General features: G+C 39.5%; 1 protein-coding gene across 5 annotated transcripts in view; it reads left to right on the top strand.

The window, feature by feature from the left end:
• The window catches only part of LOC125461125 (triple functional domain protein-like), a 636773-nt gene that overhangs the window by 132075 nt on the left and 482169 nt on the right, over positions 1-22529 (top strand). For all 5 annotated transcript variants that reach the window (XR_007249410.2, XM_048549570.2, XM_048549543.2 and 2 more), the window contains exons 2-3: positions 11130-11204; positions 20504-20618. Coding sequence is in view for 4 of the 5 variants with exons in the window: in XM_048549570.2 (XP_048405527.1) it covers positions 11130-11204; positions 20504-20618 (190 nt within the window). In the remaining variant the exon portion in view is untranslated. The remainder of the gene's footprint in view (positions 1-11129; positions 11205-20503; positions 20619-22529) is intronic.

Genomic DNA, 22529 nt, shown 5'->3' with positions numbered 1-22529 from the left:
TCAGCAGCATGGTGGGTCTGGCCCAACCTGGAATTCCTTGTGGCGGCTTCACCATTGGCCTGGAGGATTCCATTCGGCGGTTTCTTCAGCATCAGGGTGGAACCGACCCAGGATTCCTTTCTAATGCTTCAGCGATGGCTTTTACTGGTGGCCTGGGATTTCTCTGAGAATCCCTACAACATGAAAGCAGGACATTCAGCTCATTGAGTACACACCAACCTCTGAAGAACTTACCTAGCACCCTACTGTCTACCTGTGACAAGCATTTTCCATGCCTAACCCACCTAACCTGCACATCCCTGAAAATTAGAGGGCAACTTAGCATGACCATTGAACCTGTACATCTTCGGATTGTGGGAGGAAACCCATGCAGAGGCAGGGAGAATGTACAAATTCAACACAGTTTTGCCTGAGTGTGAGATTCAACCTCGGTCCCTAATGCTGTGAGGCACCAGTCCTAACCACTGAGCCACCATGCTGCCCGATAATTATTTTCAATTAATCTGTCAGGCTATTAGGATTTGAACGCATAATGTATCACGCATAAGAGCTCAGTGAAGTTCTGCAGTAGTGCAGCATTCCCTTAATGCTGTTTTACAGTGTAAGTCAGAGTGTCAGGCTTTCTCTCTCACGGCTTCGGTGTCAGGTTTCCTTGATTGACGTCAGGAGCCCTGGAGCTGTGAATTGAACTAAGCTGGACTTTTCTGATGAAGGGTCTAGGCCCGAAACATCAGCTTTTGTGCCCCTAAGATGCTGCTTGGCCTGCTGTGTTCATCCAGCTCCACATTTTGTTATTTCTTAAGCTGGACTTTGTCTTGAGTTTTTAAAAATTATATATACTTCATTATTAAAATGTTGCCAGACCATGGCGACTTAAACATGTTTCACTTTTTTCCCTAAAGGGTACAAGTGACAATAAATTACTATTGTTTTACTTGTACAGTTTGTTCTGTAATTTAACCCTTAAGGCCCTGTTACCATTCTAATGAACATAAAAAGCCTGTGTACCGCCCCCTGCCCCCATTCTTATTGTCAAAGACTCTTATGTTAACTGTTAGTTATGTGTGTTCATGAACAGAAATGCCTACTGTTAATTGACTGGACCAAAATACACTGTCTCCCATAGCTGTAGAAAACCTTTTATATTGATATGCTAACTATTTTGAGTCCCAGTTGGTAATCGGTCCTATCAGTCTTTCAAATATCCCTGCCAATGCTTAAAACAGTTCTCGCAATTAATGTCTTAACTTCCTACAATCTGCAGTGTAACTGAATTGGACTGTTCTGTGCTGACAATATTGGCTGACTAATTGATAGGACGTACATGAGTAGACTACTATGGTTATTTATGGTGCCAGATCTGTTGAGATTTAGAATCTAGTTCACACGTATGGCCTGGTTCTAACTGGCTTAAACAACTGTACCGCACCTGCAAATTACTTTTCTAAAAATGCCTTCTGGGGCTGTTTGTGTCTCTACCTCTGAGCCAGGAGGCCTGGGTTCCAATCCCACCTGCTCCAGAGGCATGTAATAACATCTCTGAATAGGTTGATCAGAAAGTAGCTTTAAAATGACCCCAGCATTAATAACCAAAAAAAACTTGGTTTTGAAAATCAACAAAACACAATTCACTTAACTAGGCAGTTATTTGAGAAATGTTGAAATGTAATTTAAGAGCTGAATCATTTAATGAGGCAGAGTTGTGAGGAGGGTTGGATCCAGAGGCAGGGGATTGGGTGTCTTTGTGATGCCAGGGCTGGAAGGCCAATGATGAATTGGGGAAAGTGAGGTAGAGCAGTTTGCTATTTAGCCAGGAGTTAGAGCAGGTTATAATCCTTGTAACCTTTCCTATCTGACTTAAATGAAGTAAGTTAGAACCCTCTGAAATTTCTGACCCTAACTCAGGGTTGAAGACTTTTGTAGGCATTCTAGATCACAGCTAATTATCTATCAGCAATTTTAACTTTCTGGGTAATTCCAATGCAGGCTATTATGTCAGAAGTTACTGCTGAAGCATTGGCTGGAGATGCTTTCATCTCCAGCCAATGCTTCAGCAACTATTGAATATCTAGGCTGAAGCATTTCACTGTTACTGGAGTGTGTATTTTCAGCCTGTTGGGGAAGTTTAATATAAGTTCTGGAGCAGGCGGGACCTGGACCCAGGTCTTCTGATTCAGAGGTAAGGGCCCCATCATTGTGGCAGAAGGGTCCTTCAGTCTTCTTGGAATATTATTCTTTTCACTGTTTTTCAAAGTCAAACTCCTTTCTACAGGAGATCGAAGCTTTAGAGCTGAATAGAGTAGAATAGAATAGAAAGGTAATGATTAATGGATTCAGTTTTCTGTTGGTACTTTTTAAAATCAACTTGTTTAAAGATTCTGTTACAGACCTGGAGCAGGTTATACTTGAACCTGGCCTTCCAGCTGACACTTCGGGACACTATCACTGTATCGCAAGATTCCTGGAAGGTATTTTTAAATTACCCTGTTCAGAGATAATGACTTGTGTCTGGAGCAGTCAGGAGTCAAACCTGGGCAGAGAGGTAGGGGCACTATTACTGCCACACGAACCCTCTGTGCTCCTTTCAGGCAACATTGTTTGAAACATTTTTTCTAATCAGCCTGTTCAGAGATGTTGTCTCACCTCCAGAGCTGGTGGGACTTGAATTTGGGCCTACTAGCGCAGAGGTAGGGAAACTACCATTATCCCAGAGAGCCCTTCTGTCTTCCTGGAGGATATTTTCCATTCATCCTGTTCAGAGATGTTACAACACAACTTTGGTGCAGGTGGCACTTGTGCCCTTCCTATTGTCTCAGCAATAAGGATGGTCACAGTGCACCAACATACCTGGAGTAGGTGGGACTTAAAACTGGACCTCCTTGCTTTAGAGGTAGGGGCACCATCAGTGCACCACAAGAGCATGTCAGTCTTCCGGGAAGACTAATGACTGAGGTGGAAGCTGACAACTCCCAGCTTCTGTCAATATCACTTTGTAGCACACGTTAGGAGCAATAGAATAAGGTCCTCTTGTAGTGCATTGGCAGTGTCCCTACCTCAGGACTGAGAGGCCGACACTCAAGTCCCACCTGCTCTAGAGGTGTGTATTTACATCTTTGAATAGGCTGATTGGAAGACATTTCTACGACCTTGAAAGGGAGCCAACTGAAATACCTGTAACAACTTACAATGGTGCAGAATTGTTTTAATATACTTCACATGGTGAATACTTCAGAGTGCTGGGAGGTTGGTCAAAATGGTATTCAACCTACAATAACAATTTCCACAATAAGAAATTGGATATATGACCCTATTAATTTGAGCCTAGTGAGATTTTTTTTCAGGGAATGATGTTCATACAATGTTTGAAGTAGCACAAAATATGTTCAGTACTCACAGAAGTATACACCCACCAAATGATACCTCTGACAGTGCAACATTTGTTCTATAATTCTACTGACAGCCTAGGTTCAGTACTGAATTCTGGTGTGGACTTTACCCACAACTTTCTGACCCAGAGATGAAAATAATAGTAAGTGAGACAGGATAGTGCTGGTTGCCTGGAATGACTCTCCTTCAAACCGCTTCATTTATTCAAGGACTTTGTTTAAGATGTGTGAGATTTGTACATAATCTTTAAGAAGTAGAAGTAATGAGTATTGCTCATTGAGAGGATTGAGGGTTGAAAACCCACCTCAAGATTGAAATAAAGATTGAGATTACAAATATTGTTTCAATCAGATAGCGACCAGAGGAAAAATATTTTAATTATGACATTAACGGAAGAAGTTGAAGATGATCGCATCAGTCATCCTAATATTCAACTGGAAGAAATTCTGGTTTGATCCATGCTAATGTTCGAGGTTTGGTAACATAGAGCTAGTGAAGACCTGTAGGGAACCTGGTAGTGCAGCGCATGTAAATGTCAGCAATGCACGCCGTCCAGTGTCTTTGGATTACTGTGCCGAGGACAACAAGTAAATGAAGACAAGTGAAAAAGACTTGTATTTATATAACACTTCTCACGACCATTGGACATCCCCTATGGGTTTACAGCTAATGTAGTTTTGAAGTGGTTGTCCCTGTTATATTGAGGTTTTTCAAATGGCTGGGAAGTCTGTAGGTGATTGTACAATGGCAGCTACAGACAGTGTCAGAGTTGGTTAGTCAAATAGTTAAGAGTTGGTGAAGGCAATCTCCTCAAGCTGGGCATCAGAGGAAAGGCATTGATAGAAACTGGGTCAGAAGTCACATGACACCAGGTTATAGTCCAGTAGGTTTATTGACATCTCAAATTTAAAGTGCTGCCTCTTTACCACTGCACCTGATGACAGAGCAGTGCTCCAAAAGTTTGTGATTTCAAATAAACGTGTTGGATTATAACCTCGTGGAATGTGAGTTCTGATACTAACTGCCATGTTATTCACTTGTATTCAATCTGATTTGCAACAAAAAATATAGATTGCAGTGAAGAACCTCCAGAATGGCTTTCCAGCATGACTTTGAATTGTAAGTTTTGTACCAGAACAGTTCTCTGTGATGGTAGAGGAGCAACGCAAATTTAATCTTTTTGATAAAGGTAATAAATAAAAGAATTATTGCTGTTTTTAATTTAGTGGATTAGCTCCATCTCCTGAATGTACTGAGTTTTAAGATGCTGATTATGGCACTATCCCTGACCAGGCCCTACAGTTGTCCAGTATAGACATGTTTCTATTCTGCATTACTTTACAGCAGGAGCCAAAGCAACAAGAATCATGCATATGTTTCTCTATCTTAGTTTAAGAGCTGTATTAAGTGTAGAAGCAGTGATTTTGCTCTGGATGTGATCACTTAGTTTGGTTCAAGTCTAAACCTGAAAAAATTAAGAACAGTATCCTTTTTACCTGATTTAGTGCTTCAGAGGCATCATCAAGACAACTTTATATTGGGGCTGCATGTGAAGGGATGAGGAATTTTGCCGAGTTGCGAGTGGCATGACAGTGGAACTAAATGTCTCAGTAGGTAGGGAACCTGGATAGTTAAAAGTTGTGCAAATAAATGTTTTTTTTTCTTTCAGCTCAAAAACATACCTGGGCCCTATGTCTGTCAAATAGTTCAAATAGTTCTGTCTTTCTAACTAGTGAGATTTAAGGGAATGGAATAGAATGAAACAAATTGAGAAATAAATAAGTCAAATCAAATGTACAAAAGGAAATAGGGAAAAAGTGCTTTGAGACAGAAGTTATGAAGAGAAAAGGTGTGAAGAAAAAGAAGCAAACTTTGACATTTTTAAAATCTGAGAAGGAATGAATTACACAGTTTAAACTGTTGAATTTCTGGGCAAGATAGGCTTAATTGGCATTGTATTAACAATTGCCAAAATATTAAAATGTATGTGCACTGTTCATTACTAGTCATGACTTTCTGCCACGAGTTTAGTGGTCAATTAACATAAAAATCTATCAAGTTTAAGAACAATGGGCTGCTGAAGGGAGAGTTGCTGTTTATGTGGAACAAGAGCACTTTTACTTGACTGTCATGTTCTCGAACTTCCATGATTCACAGTGACTCTTTTGCTTTGCTGAAATGGTTAGCTGATTTTGCATGTTGAATGTGGAGTGCAACGTTAACAGTAAGTTTTTTATTCAGGAAGATCTGGCCCAGTATGCTTGAAAACATGAAATATATATATAAATTAGTTCCTGATTTAAATGTAGTAACTAAATGTGTTCCACAGTATTGAAGTCTATCTGAATTTGGCTTTCATAACCATTGCTCAGAAATGACATAACTGGATGACCGCTGCAACTCTCATCATTTATAACTTGCACATTTCTATAATGATGTTTACATTGACTGGAGGCTTGTGACCAATGGGGATCGGTGCTGGTTCCACTGCTTTTTGTCATTTATATAAATGATTTGGATATGAGCATAGGAAGTTTGCAGATGACGCCAAAATTGGAGCTGTAATGGACAGCAAAGTAGGTTACTTGAGAGTACAACGGGGTCTTGATCAAATGAGCCAGTGAGCCGAGGAGTGGCAGATGGAGTTCATTTTAGAAAAATATGGGGTGCTGTGATTTGGAAAGGTAAATCAGGGCGGGACTAACACACTTTAATGGTAAGGTCCTGTGGTATATTGCTTAACAATAAGACCTCAGACTGCAGGTTCATGTTCCTTGAATCTGGAGTTGCAAGTAAGATAGGATAGTGAAGAAAACATTTGGTATGCTTGCCTTTATTGCTCAGTGCATTGAGGATAGGAGTTGGGAGGTCATGCCATGGCTGTACAGTAAATTAGTTAGGCCACTTTTGGAATACTGCATGCAATTCTGGTCTCCCTGCTATAGGAGGGATGTTGTGAAGCTTGAAAGGGTTCAGAAAAGATTACAAGAACATTGCCAGCATTGGAGGGTTTTAGCTATAGGGAAAGGCTGAAAAGGCTGGGGCTATCTTCCCTGGAGCATTGTAGGTTGAGGAGTAACCTTATAGAGGTTTATGAATTCATAGGGGGCATGGATAGGATAGATAGCCACGGTCATCTTCCCTGGGGTGGGGGAGTCCAAAACTATAGGGCGTAGTTTTAAGGTGAGAGGGGAAAGATTTAAAGAGGGCCCTAAGGGACAACTTTTTCATGCAGAATGTCGTGTGTGTATACAATGATCTACCAGAGGAAGTGGTGGATGCTCGTACAATTAGAGGAAACCAACCAGTCCATGCTGACTGTCATCCCAGACTAACCTAGTTCGGCTTGCCTGCATTTGTCCCACATATTTCCAAACCTTTCCCATTTCCAAGCTCATCTAAATATCTTTTAAACATTTGATCTGTATCTGCATCCACCACTTCCTCTGGCAGTTCATTCTACACACGAAACGTTTCTCTTGGTTCGATGTAGAAATACCATAGCAATAATTTGGAATTATTTAAATTTATTCAACTGTGATGCTGTTGTCATTTATGAATATGCATTTCATCAGAGGCCCAAGTGCTTCAAAATAACTTAATTAAAATAGCTGGTAGATTTGTACTTATAATAAGATGTGATTAGGTTATAAATACGATATTTCAATTTGGGATTCAGAGTATCAAGTGCCCTGAAGTAATTTTTTTTCCCCTTGTGACTGATCCTTCAGATCAGTGGAAAAAATTAGAACATGCTGTTTCCATTGTGCTATAACTCTGGATCAGGAATTGAGCCCTGTGTGGCTGGATTGATTAATGGTTGCTCATTTAAGGTTGTGTGCTGACAAGAGAACAACTACATAAGTCTTTTTGGGGAGTTGTAATCATTGAACACTGCCTGGTAATTGAAGCACTTCCCGTACTTTCTGCTTTGTTACGTGCTTTAAACTGCCCATTTAATGCCATTTCGATTTAACTTTGCTTATTCTTTGGGGACTGTCTTTCCAACTTTGTGTTGCATTTTAGTTTTCTTTATGCGAGAAAACACTTTATGAGCAATGTTTTTGAATCTTGCAAGTAAAAATATGACACAGTTTTCACTGGAGTCGATGGTAAGGGTCAGAAGACTAGTCATCAGTGTCTTTCCTTATATGATTTTCAAATTATGCAATGCAGAAGGAAGATATTTCATCTATCAAGCTTGCAGTGGTTCTCTGTAACAGGTATCTAACTAAATGTGGTCCCACTCCTGCTGTTGCCCCACAGATGCATTATTTTCTCCTCATTTAATAAGTATTTCTTTCATAGCCATTGTTTTTTCCCAGATGATGAGTGTACGAAGAAAACTAAATTTAGCTTTAAGAATTGATTCTGGTGGAAAACTATGACCTACTTAAAGTTGTTTGAGGTAAAATCACAATTTCCGGGATTATAGGTTTAGGTGAAGCCTTACTGATCACTCTCCACCTTGAGCAAAATGCAGGTAAAACATTGAAAGTATATTTCACAGCTAGAATGGTTAGTTTTATAATTTTAACTGGAGTTGTTTTAAAAGGAGTAGGACTCAAATTTTTGCTCACCAGACAATGCTAGAATTTATTTCATGTTTCCAACATCTGCAGCATTTTGTCTTTATTACTAAAACTAGGTTTCAAATTGATATTAATTTAACTCCAGATATAAATTTTTTTTCTCTACCTGCACTGAGCTGAAATACATAAATCACTTTTAAGATGCCAGAGCTGGTAAAGGGATATCAATTTTAACAAGCATGCTTGAGTTTTTTTGAGGTAGCAGGGTACTGTTGAGGTTAATGAGGCTAAGATAATTGATGTTATGAGTATGAATTCCCATAAAGCAGTTGATAAATTGCCACGTGATAAGTTTGCTAGCACATTTGGAACCCTTGTGAGAATGGGGATTCTTACCTAGTTGGTTGAGTGCCAAGAAGCATTGGATTATTTTCATGCATTTTCATGTCTTGCATGTCAGTGTACAGGACACAATTTAAAAATGTGCATGATGATACAAAGCCTGAGATGATATGAACTAGCACGGTAATGGTAGACTTCAGGTGGACATGGTGGGCTTGGGGGCAGATTCAGTCCTGGCTTTTAAATAGAATAGTAATGTCATCAGACTGGTCACCTTGGCTGGTGCTCAGTGGACATGGAGTCAAATCCTGCCATGCAGCTAGTGAAATTTAATTATGATTGTTGTAAAAACCTGTGTAGTTCACTGATATCCTTTAGGGATAAGCAAATGCTTACCTTGTCTACCTACATGTGAGTAGATTGCAGGCAATGTGGTTAACTCTTAACTGCCTTCTGCAATGACCGAACTTTGCCGTTTTAAAAATTCTTTGTGTATTTCAGTTCCATGCAGGTAGAGGAAAAAAGGGTCTTTATTTGCCATATAAATTCTAGCTTTAATAATAAAAACAAAATGCTGCAGGCATTGGAAATTCGAAACAAAACAAATTCTAGCATTGTCCTCTCAGTAAAAATTGAGCCTTGTTGCTTTTAAACCCATGCCAGTTTAAAATTTTAAAACTAACCTTCTACCTGTGACATTTCCTTAGAATGTTTCATCTGCATTTTGCTCAAGGTCAGTAGTGATCAGTAAGCCTTAACCTGAAGCTGTGATCCTGCAAATTGTGAATTTAAAATGAGTGACTTTAAGTCAATCATAGTTCTCCATAGGAGGCTGAAAGGTGATCTTATAGAAATTTATAAAATAATGAGGGGTATAGAGAGAGTTAATGGTAGTTGTCTTTTCTCTCGGATGGGGGATTTCAAGACTAGCTTCTGCATTTTTCAGGTGAGAGGAGAAAAATTTATAAAAGGCATTTGGGGCACATGTTGTGCACAGAGGGTGGTTCACATATGAAATGAACTTCTTGAGGAGGTGGTGGATGTGGGTACAATTACCATGTCCAAAAGACATTCAGCTAGTATATGAATGGGAAAGTTTTGGAGGGATAGGGCCAGGAGCAGGCAGGTGGGACTGGTTTACTTTGGGATTATTTTTGGCATGGACTGGTCGGACTGAAGGGTCTGTTTCTGTCCGTAGAAACACAGAAGATAAGAACAGGAGGAGACCATTTAGCCCTTCAAGCGTGCTCTACCATTCTTCATGATCGTGGCTGATCGTCCAACTCAGTACCTAATCCTGCATTCTCCCCATTACCTTTAATCCCTTTCGGCCCAATTATATCTAGTTGCCTCTTGAATACAGTCAGTGTTTTGACATCAACTACTTCTTGTTGTAATGAATTCCACAGGCTCACCATTCTTTGGATAAAGAAATTTCTCCTCTTCTCCATCCTATACGATCTGCCCTGAATCCTTGAACTGTGACCCCTGGTTGTGGACATGCCTACCATCGGGAGCATCCTCCCTGCATCTACCCTGTCCACTCCTGTTAAAATTTTCTAAGCCTCCTATGAGATTCTCCCCTCATTCGTCTGAACTGCAGTGAGAACAATCCCAGTCTAGTCAATCTCTCCTCATATACTATATGACTCTGTTCCTCCTCTGATTCCTGATAGCCAGCCAAACTTCTGTCCATGCCACTATGTTAGTTCTTTCACCATAGCTTTTATTTTCTGTAATAACTTAAGATGTGGTACCTTATCAGATGCTTTATGGAAATCCGAGTGCAATACATCCACTGGTTCTCCTTTATTCACAACAGAAGTTACTTCTTTAAAGAACTGCAATGTGAGTTAGACTTGACAAAACCACGTTGACTGCCTAATTACTTTGAACATACCCTGTTATTAATGTCTTTAATTACTCGTGACATTTTCCCTGTGACAGATGTTAAGCTAACAGGCTTATAGTTTTATGCTTTCTGCCTCCTTCACTTTTTGAATAAGGTAGCTAAGTGAGCTATTTTCCAATCTAGAGGAACTTTGCTTGAATCTCATGGGTTTTGGAAAAATTAAAACAAGTGCACCACGTATCTCATCAGCTACTTTTAAGACCCAAGGAAGAAATCCATCCATCTGGGGGTCATGTCAGCATGTTGTTCTAACAGTAAATGTAGTGCCACTTCCTTGGCATTTGTAATTTTCTTGAGTTCTTCACTCCCTTTCAGTTCTTGCTTTTAATTCTGGTGCAGTAGCCACCCAATGAATGCGTGCAGCGTAGTAAATATTCTTGGACTGTAAAGTTAGCCTGTTCCTGCGACGATACTTGAACATCGCCACTGATGAGACTGTGTTGCACAATATCTATTTAATTTGTCTGCCATCTATTTTTCCTTCATGACTATTTCTGTAGACTAATTTGCTATAGGACTGCCCTTTGCTTTGCTAATTTTTCTTCGAAAAAGTTCCAGCAGACATTTCATCAGCTTTTAATATTTCTGTAATTAGCAAATAGGTGTTTTCTTGAGGGAAAATATATCTTTAGACGACCTGGCAGAATGTAGGGTGCAAGTTGCAGAATTGTCAATGACAATTGTTCCACGAAATTTAAACGTAAGACTTTTGTCGGACATGATTGACTATAATCTAGGTATTAGTTATGATATTAATCTGGATTTCTATAATTTTTGTGGTAGAAAAAATATCTCTTTTCAGATGTGACATTGTTTTAACAATGCTTCTGCAAGTGTTAACAGTTACTAAATATTCTCATACAAAATGACAAATAATCCCAATTGTAATAATAAAATTTTTTATTTTGTATTGAGGAAAATATGATTGAGTAGTTTTATTTGTCATTCCTTTCCAGGTTTTCGCAAAAATGATGAGATGAAGGCGACAGAAGTTTTGCCCATTCTGAAGGAGAAGGTTGCATTCCTTTCGGGTAAACCAAACTAGTTTGAATTTTAAATTTTTTAAAGAATTCACATTGGCATCCATCTATTTTATGCCCCAAGGATCAGTGCTGGCTTCACTGTTTTTTGTCATTTATATAAATGATCTGAATGTGAACGTAGGAGATATGGTTAGTAAGTTTGAAGTTAACGCCAAAATTGGAGATGTAATGGACGGCTAAGAAGGTTACCTCAGAGTACAATGGGATCTTTATCAGATGGGCCAAGGAGTGGCAGATGGAGTTGAATTTAGATAAGTGTGAGGTGCTGCATTTTGGAAAGACAATTCAGGGCAGGACTTAGATATTTTAATGGTAAGGACCTGGGGAGTGTAGCTGAACAAAGTGAGTTTGGAGTGCAGGTTTATAGCTCCTTGAAAGTGAAGTTGCAGGTAGTCAGGATAGTGAAGAAAGTATGCTTGCCTTTTCAGTGCATCGAACATAGGAGTTGGGAGGACTTTAGTTAGACCACTTTTAGAATATTGCATGCAATTCTGATATCCCTTCTACAGGAGGATGTTGTGAATCCTGAAAGGATTCAGAAAAGATTTACAAGGATTTTGCAAGGGTTTGAGCTATAAGGACAGGCTGAATAAGCTGAGGCTGTTTTCCCTGGAGCGTCAGAGGCGAAGGGGTGACCTTACGGAGGTTTACAAATTCATGAGGGGCATGGATAGGGCGAATAGCCGTAGTCTTTTCCTTAGGGTAGGGGAGTCCAAAACTAGAGGACGTAGGTGTAAGAAGAGAGGGGAAGGATTTCAAAAGGACCTAACAGGCAACGGGAAGTATAATTCCTGGGAATTATAGACCAGTCAGTCTGTCTTCTGTGGTGGGCAAATTATTGGAGAGGATTCTGGGAGGTAGTATTTATGATTATTTGGAAAAGCGCAATTTGATTAGAACTAGGCAGCATGGCTTTGTGAGGGGCAGGTCGTGCCTCACGAGCCTTATTGAATTATTTGAGGATGTGACAAAAAACATTGATGTGGATGTGGTGTATATGGATTTTAGCAAATCATTTGATAAGGTTGTCCATGGTAGGCTTGTTCAGAAAGTAAAGAGGCATGGGATTCGGGCATGTTTGGCTGGATACAAAACTGGCTGCCAATAGAAGACAGAGAGTGGTAGTAGATAGAAAATATTCAGCCTGGAGCTTGATGACCAGTGGTGTTCCGCAGGGATCTGCTCAGGGACCTTTGTTGTTTATGATCTTTATAAATGACTTGGTTGAGGAAGTGGAAGGTTGGGTTAGTAAGTTGGCTAATGACACGAAGGTTAGTGGAGGGCTGTTGTAGGTTGCAACAGGACATCGATAGAAATGAAAGATGGAATTCAACCCAGAAAAGTGTGAAGTGATTCATTTTGGAAGGTCAAATTTGGATGCAGAATAGAGGGTTAATGGCAGGATTCTTGCTAGTGTGGAGGAACAGAATGATCTTGGGATCCAGGTCCATAGATCCCTCATAGTTGCTACCCAAGTTGATAGGATTGTTAAGAAGGGTGTATGGTGTGTTAGTTTTCGTTGGCAGGGGAATTGAGATTAAGAGCGATGAGGTATGCTACAGCTCTATAAAGCTCTAGTTGGGCCACACTTAGACTATTGTGTTCAGTTCTGGTCACCTCATTATAGGAACGATGTGGAAGCTTTCGAGAGGATTTACCAGGATGCTGCCTGGACTGAAGGGCAGGACTTATGAGGAAAGGTTGACGGAGTATGGGCTTTTCTCTTTGGAGTGAAAGAGGATGAGAGGTGACTTGATAGAGGTGTACAATTTGATGAGAGGCATAGTTAGCGTGGATAGTCAGAGATTTTTTCCCAGGGAAGAAATGACTATTTCGAAGGGGCATTATTGTAAAGTGATTGGAAGAAGGTATAGGCGAGATGTTGGAGGTAGGTTCTTTACAGAGATTGGTGGGCATGTGGAATGTGCTGCCGGCAGTGGTAGTGGAGTCAGATACATTAGAGGCTTTTAAGCAACTCTTGGACAGGCACATGAAGGATAGTAAAATGTAGGGTATGCAGGTTAGTTTGATCTTAGTAATACAATAGATCAGCAGAACGTCATGGGCCAAAGGGCCTGTACTGTGCTGTACTGTTCTATGTTCTGTGTTCTAACTTTTTCACGTAGTGTGGTGCATATATAGAATGTGTTGCCAGAGGAATTGATGAAAGCTGGTACAGTTACAATATTTCAAAGGCACCTGGATGGGTTTTTGAGTAGAAAGGGTGTACAGAGAAATGGACCAAAAGCTTGCATGTGGTACTAGATTAATTTAGGAAATCTCATCAGTCTGGGCAAGTTGGATTGAAGGATCTGTTTCCCTGCTATAAAGCTCTGTCTCGATGATATGTCCACCGCTCTGCCTTCATGAATCTCCTTCGTTGGTTCGTCTAAAAACTCAAGTTCGTGAGTCATGATTTCTCATGCATAAAGCCATGCTCACTGTCCCTAAGCAGTCCTTGCCTTTCAAAATAGATGTGAATCCTGACCCTCAGGATCTAACACTTCTTCCCCCTGCCAAAAAAAAATGATGTTATTGGCTGGCTGGTCTATAGCTCCCTGGCTTTTCCTTACCGCCGTTCCTAAATAGTGGCACCATGTTAGCCAACCTCCAATGTTCTGGCACCGCACCTGCTGCTATTGATGACACACATCTCAGCAAGGGGATCAGCAATCACTTCCCTGCTTCCCACAGAGTCTAGGATAATCAGATCAGGTTCTGGGTATTTATGCACCATTGAGTTTTAAAACATGTTGAACCACCACCTCAGTAATAGTGTCATATTTCTTGATGTCACTGTTTCTGTAGCTTCCATATCCTTCTCCACAGTAAACACTGAATCAAAACACTCATTTAGTATCTTCCGCCATCTCCTGCAATTCCACACATAAGCAGTTGTACTGATCTTCAAGGGGCCCTATACTCTTTCTATTTACTCTTTTGTCCTTTTTATGGTTTTGGATTCTCCTTAACTGTATTTGCCAGAGCTAATTCACGACCCCGCTTTGTGTAGGATTTAATGACGCGGCTCTGATCCTATTTTGTATGTTTTTATGTGTCCACCACATGCTTAAATTATGTATTCCCATCCTAACCACTCGCTCTGTGGAAAGGCTTTTTTTTCCTCATGTCCTTGTTGCCTCTATCCTCAATCATAACTAGACAAGCATATGGACGTACATGGAATAGTATAGGTTAGATGGGCTTCAGATCGGTATGACAGGTCAGCACAACATCGAGGGCCGAAGGGCCTGTACTGTGCTGTAATGTTCTATGTTCTATGATATTGAGGAATGTTGGGCTGAAAATTATGGAAGCACTGGTCATAATCTTTCACCCATCTTCTATAGAAGGGACTTTAAGTATAACTGACAATGCTCGAAATAACTGCTCTGATGAAGAGTCATTTAGACTCGAAACATTAGCTTGCTGTCTCTCTACAGAATGCTGCCTGACCCACTGGGATTTCCAGCATTTTCTATTTTCAGTACAGATTCCAGCATCTGCTATAATTTGCTCCAACTTTAAATGTAAGACTTAAATACAAGGGTTAGAAGACTAGAAAACTGTGAATGCTATACTCTTGTTAGAAAATGTTTGCAGAAATAATCCCAATAACACACATTTCCAGTCTATAAGAAGTTGGTGGATGAATTTTTTTGTAGTTACTAATAATATTAGCATTAGATGTACCTAGTTCAGATACATGAGAGTGAAAAGTGAAGTTTATACTCAAGAAATGCATTGTCTGTTAAACTGTGAAAGGCATCCTTTACTATGACATTGCACTGTATAGTACTTTTAATTACCTAAGGAAATTAAATATAATTCGCCGTAATCCATAAATACCATGGATATCTCCTCTAAAGAAAGAGAAAGAGCTTGGTTATATATCATTTGAGGGTCACCACTTTGTGAGTGTGGGCCCATATGAGGAGGTGGGCCTGCATGATCTGTCCCGGCCAGTATGAGGATTAAACCTGTATCCCTGTTCTCATTTTGAAGCACACTGTAGCAACCTTGGTGACTGACCTAACTGATTACCGAAAGCATCCCAAAGATAATGGGTGAGGTGTTGCAACCTTTTGTCACTCTCTCGTGCCTTCTGACATAGTGTCCATACCAGTTCAACTTTAGTCGAAACCATAGATTTTTAAACATAGGTTTAAGTAAAGGGCAGAAGATTTGGAGGAGATGCAAAGGAAGACCTTTTTGACCCAGAGGATGCTGTAAACCTGGAACTTTGTGCCTGCAAATGAGGTAGAGACAGAAACCATTTAACAAATAGTTAGATGTGCACTTGCAATGCCAAAGCCTACAGGGCCAAGTAATGTAAAATGGGATTAGGTGGTTGTTTTTGACTGGCCTGAACTGATGGGCCATTTTTCTGTGCTGTAGATCTGTATGACTTTAACATTCGATCTGTGTTTACCTTTGTTTAGTCCTGAAACAGTAGGCTTCTATGAGGCCCCACCCTCCTCATTCTTCTAAACTCGAGTGAACATAGTCCTGACCAATCCAGTCTTTCTATACATCAGCCCAGCCATTCTGGGAATTAATCTAGTAAAGCTTTGAGCTTCTTCGATCATCAGAGCCTCCAATAAAGGGTAAGCCATTCAGGACTACGATGAGGAAGAGTGTCTTCACTCAGCATTGTGAACCTGTGGAATTCTATCCCACAGGAAGCTGTTGGGTCCAGTTTGTTAGATATATTCAACACGTGATTCTTGCACCCAAAGGGGGAAGAGGGTGGAAATGGGATACTGAGATTGAGTGATCAGCCATGATTTGTATTGAATGGTGGAAAAGGTTGGAAGGGCTGAATGGCTTACTCCTGCACTTATGTACTATGTTTCTATCCTCCTTCAGATGAAGAAACCAAAACTACACATAATGTTGTAGGTATGGTCTCACCAGAGCCCTATAAAATTCAGCAAAGTGTCCTTGCTGTTGTACTCAAATCCTCTTGCTATGAAATCCAGCATACCATTTGCCTTCTTCACTGTCTGCTAACACCTGCGTGCTTACTTTCAGCAACTGTTTCACCAGAACATCCAGGCCTTATTTCACTTCCCTGTTTCCCAATCTCTCTCCTTTCAAGTAATAATCTACCTTCCTCACCAACATATTACAGATTACACAGATTATACTTCACCTGCCATGTATTTTGCCTTTGCACCCAACTTGTCCAAATCACACTGGACTATCTCTACATCATCCTCACAATACACCCTCCCATTACATTGACACTTTGTATTATCTACAGACGTGGAGTTATTAAACTTTTTTTCCCTCATTTAAATCATTAAAGCATATTGTGAATAACTGCTGAAGAACAAGCACTGATCTCTGATTTCTCACCAGACGTGCCTGCCACTGAGAAAAATACTAATTTATTCCTCAAATTTGTTTCCTGGCTACCAAACAGTTCATGTAATTTCATTACCCCCAATTTCATGTGCTATAATTTTACTTTAATCTCTTATGTGGGATTAAATGCCTTCTGAACATACAAATAAACTACATGCGCTCAGTCTACACTATCAGCTCTACTCGTTACAAACTCAAATGTCCTATAGACTTGTCACGCATGATTTCCGTTTTGTAAATCCATGTTGTCCCTGTCTGTTCTTGACACTGTTATCCAAGGTCTGTTACTAAATCTTTCATAATGGATTCTAGTATCTCCCCAGTGCCAAAGTCTGCCATTGCCTGTTTCTCACTGCTTTTTTTAAAGCTATACAGCAATCCAAGGGAACTCTTCTGAAGCCTGTAGAATTTTGGAAGATGACTATCAATGCATCCGTTGTTTCTAGGGCCACTTGCTTAAATTCTCTGGGATGTAATTTATCTGGCCTGCAGATTTATCGACCTTTTAGGCCTATTATTGTTCTCAAGACCATTCTTTCCTTTCTCTCCCTCACTAGGTTTTGTGCCCCCTCCCCACAATGTTTTTGAGACATTAGTTTCTAAGACATTAGTTTCTAATCCTCAAGTCTAAAGAGAACCAAGATCTGTGTTTCATTAGCCTACTATCTCTTTGTTCCTCATTATCAGTTCACCTGCTTATAACTTGAGAGACCTATATTTATCTTCACTCATCTTTTTCTTGTTGCATACTTAGAGAAGCTTTTATAATCCATCTGTATGTTCCAGCAAGCTTATTCTCATACTCTATTTTCTGCCTCTTAATCAATGCGTTTGCCCTCCTTTGCTAAAATCTAAACTGCTCCCTATCCTTAGGTCTGTAGCTTTTTTTTGATCAGTTTGGGTCCTCATTTCCCTGTTAGCAATGGTTGCGCCACCGTTTCCTGTTTTCTTTATGTGCCAGATAAACAATTGTTGTCGTTTGTCCTCATACTGTTTAATTGTTTGCTATTGCCTATCCACCATCATACCTTTATAGAATCCTAGAATCTCTATAGTCTGGAAGCAGGCCATTTGGCCCATTGAGTCTTCACTGACCCACTGAAGAATATTCCACCCAAAACCCACCTTCCTACTCAATCTCTGCAACTGTACATTTTCCATGGCTAGCCCACCAAACTATACATCACTGGTTACTATGGGCAATTTAGCATGACTATTCTACCGAACCTGCACATCTTTGGACTGTGTACAGAAACCAGAACACCAGGCAGAAATCCACACAGACAGTCCTCCGCGGATAGAATTGAACCCAGGTCCCTGGCAATGTGAGGCAACAGTGCTAACAGTTGAGCCACCATGCTACCTGTAATACAGATAATGTGCCGAGAGTTATCATAGCTAACTTGCACGTGTCATACCATCAGGTTCCTGAATCTAAATTAAAGAACCTATTTCCAGAATCAGCTTGTTAGAATTCTTTATTAAGATAGAGACTATCGTGTTATGGTCACTCTTCCCCAAAGGGTCCCTCACTGTGAATTGCCAATTATTTCTTACTGATTACATCATACCTAAGACTACAGTGGCCTGTTCTGTAGTTGGTTTTGATCCAGTAAACATTCTGTACATGCTTGAGGAATTTCTCCTGTATGGTGTTGTTACTGATTTGATTTACCTAACATTTATGGATTCCAGCCTCAGGTGACTCTGTGTCTGTGGGGGTTTGCAAGTTCTCCCCATGTCTGCATGGGTTTCCAGTGGATGCTCCTGTTTTCTCCGGTCCAAAAATGTACAAATTAGGTGGATTGGCCATGCTAAAATGCCTAATAGTGTCCAAGCATGTGCGGTCTGGGAGGATTATCCATGGCTAATGTAGTGTTATAGGGTTACAGGGATAGGATGGGATGCCACTTAGAGGGTCGGTTTAGGCTCGATGGGTTGAGTGGTCCCAGTCAGTGCTTTTAGGGATTGTATAATTCTGATATCTGCAGGTTTATGCAGACATCACCAAGCCAAGGAAACCTAAATAGATTAAATAGAAAGCGGGACATAACACCAGCGCTTCGTCGGAGGCTCACCGATGATGTTACCTAGAATGGTGACGAAACGTCTGAAAACTAACCTTCCAGCTCAGCGAGCAAACTCACATCCAGAACCTCAACCTGAGCTACAAATCTTTTCAATGCAGGCTTATGTAATCACAGCTGTGTCTTAATAAACAGCTTAATAGCTTTATAACCCACAGAAACCAATTAAATTGATCTATTTTGATCAAACAAAATTATGTCTAAAGGTAACATTTGCAATAACATAAAATTGATGACTAAAATTAGACAAAGTCAGATATTGTATCACATCAAAGCAAAATTCTACAACAGTTCTATTGTTTAGAAAAGTCCTTCCTTATGGTTTCTCAATCCTGGAGAAGTGTCATCCCTATTTAAACTGTTTAGTTTCTTACTAAACTGACTGTTCTCTGTTTTTCTTCCTGAGCTGCTAAGATTTTTACGACTCCAGATTTGAAAAAGTTTGAAACTGATATTCTAAAGCTCTTTTTTGTTCTAACAACATGAAGACTTCGAAGCAAACTCTCCTAGTTTGGAAGTTTCACAAACTAAAACCGCTTCACCTAGGGTGACTGGTTCCCCTAAACTGAAAACAGGATGCTAGGCTGAAGCTGTTCTGCCTTCTGAACTGAACCCCTAATTCTTGTGAACTGCAGTCATGGGCTGAACTGCTGACCTTTTGGTCTGTTTTTTTATTTGTCATGTACTCAGTAGTAGACATTACCTCCATTAACCATACATGTGGCCTACTAGACATTGAACTGAATCACTAATCTTCCTGAAAATGGTGTTTCTAGTTCACTGTTCAAAATTTGTTCTGACTCATTTTCAAAAAAGAAGTTGCCTTCACAGAATTAAAGCCACACATCTAACCCTACTTTAAAAATCCCACCATCTGAATGATAATGATTGTGACATCTCTTATCACAATTCTCAGGATGTCAGGTAGCATTTGTGGAGAAAGAAATAGAAAAACCGATAAGTGTGGCTTGACTGAGTTTGTACCCGTATACTTGAGGATTTGGAAGCTATCACATTGTGAGACTGAATACACATGCTCGCACATGCACACATACACAATGAGCAATTTTCATTTGAGCCATGTTTGATGCTACGGAATGTTGGACCATCTCTTTTTAAGATTGGCATGAGGTTGACCTTCGCAACAGTTTTGAGATGAGTGATTCTGTGTAGATGTCAGATACTTAGTTTGGAGGAGGCAACAGGAATTTCCATTTAATGTTCCCTTTAAACTGTGTGGACAAACAGTTGCTTGGAAACTTAATGCACGTCGATCTCAAGATGACATAGCTGTTAAAGTTATCGATATTACTTCTATTCATTTATTTATGCAATGTAGGCATTGTTGGCTCGGCCAGCATTTATGCCCATCCTGTGTTGTACAAAGATCAGTTAAGACTCAACTGCATTGCTGAGAGTCTGGAGTCACATGTAGGCAAGACCAGGTTAGAAGGGCAGATTACTTTTCCTAAGAGACATTACTGAACCAGGTGTGATCTTACAACAATGGACATTGGTTACAAGGTCGCTATTTAATATCTTAAAACGTAATTTTATAAATTTTAACATCTGCTATGGTGGGATTTGAACACTCTCACCCAGAACATTGGCCTGGAATTCTGTATTACTAGTCCAATGACATTACCACAGCAAAATTACACTGAATATGACTATTATTTACTGTTCTCTTGTGCCATATGTAAGTATCCTGTATTTTAGAGACCAATTTACTTCCATGTAAACTAATAAGGAAACTCATTACGTTTTTCAGAGAAGACTTTTTATTACTTGCTTGTCTTTGTTTAGTTGTCCTTGGATTTTTTTTCTTAGGTGGGCGAGATAAGCGTGGAGGTCCTGTCTTGACATTTCCAGCACGTAGCAACCATGACAGAATAAGACAAGAAGATCTTCGGCGACTTATCTCCTATTTAGCTAATATTCCAAGGTATGAAGAATGCACTGAATTTATTTATTCTGAAATATGTATCCACATATGAAGTTTAAAGCTGTACAAGTCTTACATGAGATCTCATATTTCCCTCCAGAGCTTTTAATTTGCTTCCCAGCAAAACATGAGCCATGAATGAAAACATAAATATTTTTACTTGCCAAATGTCACTGAATTTTATTTAGTGCAAGACATTGTACAAATGGGAAATTTAAAGGGAATATTGAAAAGTAGTTCTTTTTGACTGATAATGTAGGATTGCAAGTGCTGTGGCGTCATAAATTGCAGCGTATAAGTTGAAGTTGGGATTTTGTTGCTGTTGATGTTGTTTGCAATTCAGAAACCTTCATGCATGTATAAATGCCACAATTAATGCGCACTATCAGACTGAACTGCAGTAATATTTCCCATAGTTCTGAATGTTCTTTGATTCGAATGCAATTTGTATACTGAATTTTTTTTCCCCTACAAGACTTGAAAGCCAAACATCTGTAAGTTGCCTTCAGACAGTGAGTAATAGAAGGAAAAAAGAATTAGCTTCACTTCCACTTCCACTAATGTAAAGATGGTACATTTTATCTTCATAATATCTTTGAATTTGGATTCTCCAACTTTTAATTCAATACTGCAACCAGAGCTTAAGCTGGGAATGAACTGTAAACATTGCTTTTTGTTTGTATTAGAAAAAAGAACGAAATGAAAATGAGCAAACGTGATGCGAGAGGCTTACTTTCAGCATATTTTTACAACTGTGTTTACTTGAGCAACTTTTAATTTGATCTGCCAGAGCAAATTATGGTGGTCGATTTAGAATTTATTTTTAAAGCCTGCTCAAAAGTGAGGGCAGAATATCTGGTGTTCCTAACAGTTGTTCTGGGAAAGTAAAATTTTTGTAGTCAATTGTTGCCGTTTCTAATATCAAATCAGGAAGGGGATCCCGTTGAAAATTGTTGAATTCATTAAATAATTTTATTTAATCTCTGTGCTGAAATACATAAAGCTTCTGATGACTTTGACTTCAGGCAGACTGAGTAGTGGTCAAGAAAGGATTTTGTAACCTTCATGAAAGATGTCATATGGCGAAGGTAGTTGAAATGTGTGTTTTCGAATTACAGGGAACTATTTTTCTTAAATATGGTACACATCACTGTTAATCTTGCCATATTTTTGATATATGTAAGTGTCAAATACTTTTAGCTAATCGTTTAAAAACTTGCACGCAAGTCAACAATAAACTTAACATGACTTGTATAAACTGGCAAGAGTGATGAAATACCAAAATATCGAATTTAGTATGCTGACCCAATTGTATATTTGTACATAATCATAATTCTACATGATGTAAACAATCTCTATAGAGCGATGTTTGCCAATTGCAAGAAGAATAAAATCAAATTGCGTTTATATGTTAGGAATGATCATGAAGGATAATTATAAAAATGTTTTTATAGGAGGAAATTGACTAGTGAGGAAAGATTTAGGAAGGAAATTCTAAGTTTTGAGGAGACCTAGGAAGCTGGAAGCAAGAACATCAAGGTGGGACAAAGGGAGCAAACATATGAGGCAGGCGACAGCAATTGACTATGAATATGAAAGAATTTAGAAAGAGGAAGGAGTCTAACCTGAGGATGAGAATTTTTAAATTTGAAGCGATGGAGAACAGGAAAGCAGTCTATCACTGAAAGGATCTAATCCATGAAAAAGAAGTAAGAAAACTTGAAACTTTGAATGAGCAAAATGTTGAATAAAGTGAACATTGACAACCTGCCCAGCAAATCATTTGTTAAGTGTCTACAAGAAAATTTTCTGATTCAGCATGTTGATGCACCTACTGCAGAAGGAATAAAACCTGACTTCCTCTTGGGGAAATAAGGCAGGGCAGGACACTGAGTTGTCAGTGGGAGAGCT

The sequence above is a fragment of the Stegostoma tigrinum genome, chromosome 2, assembly GCF_030684315.1.
Source record: "Stegostoma tigrinum isolate sSteTig4 chromosome 2, sSteTig4.hap1, whole genome shotgun sequence".
Classification (NCBI taxonomy): domain Eukaryota; kingdom Metazoa; phylum Chordata; class Chondrichthyes; order Orectolobiformes; family Stegostomatidae; genus Stegostoma; species Stegostoma tigrinum.
The sequence above is the reverse complement of the archived record's forward strand: the minus strand, read 5'-3'. Positions and strand labels throughout refer to the sequence as shown.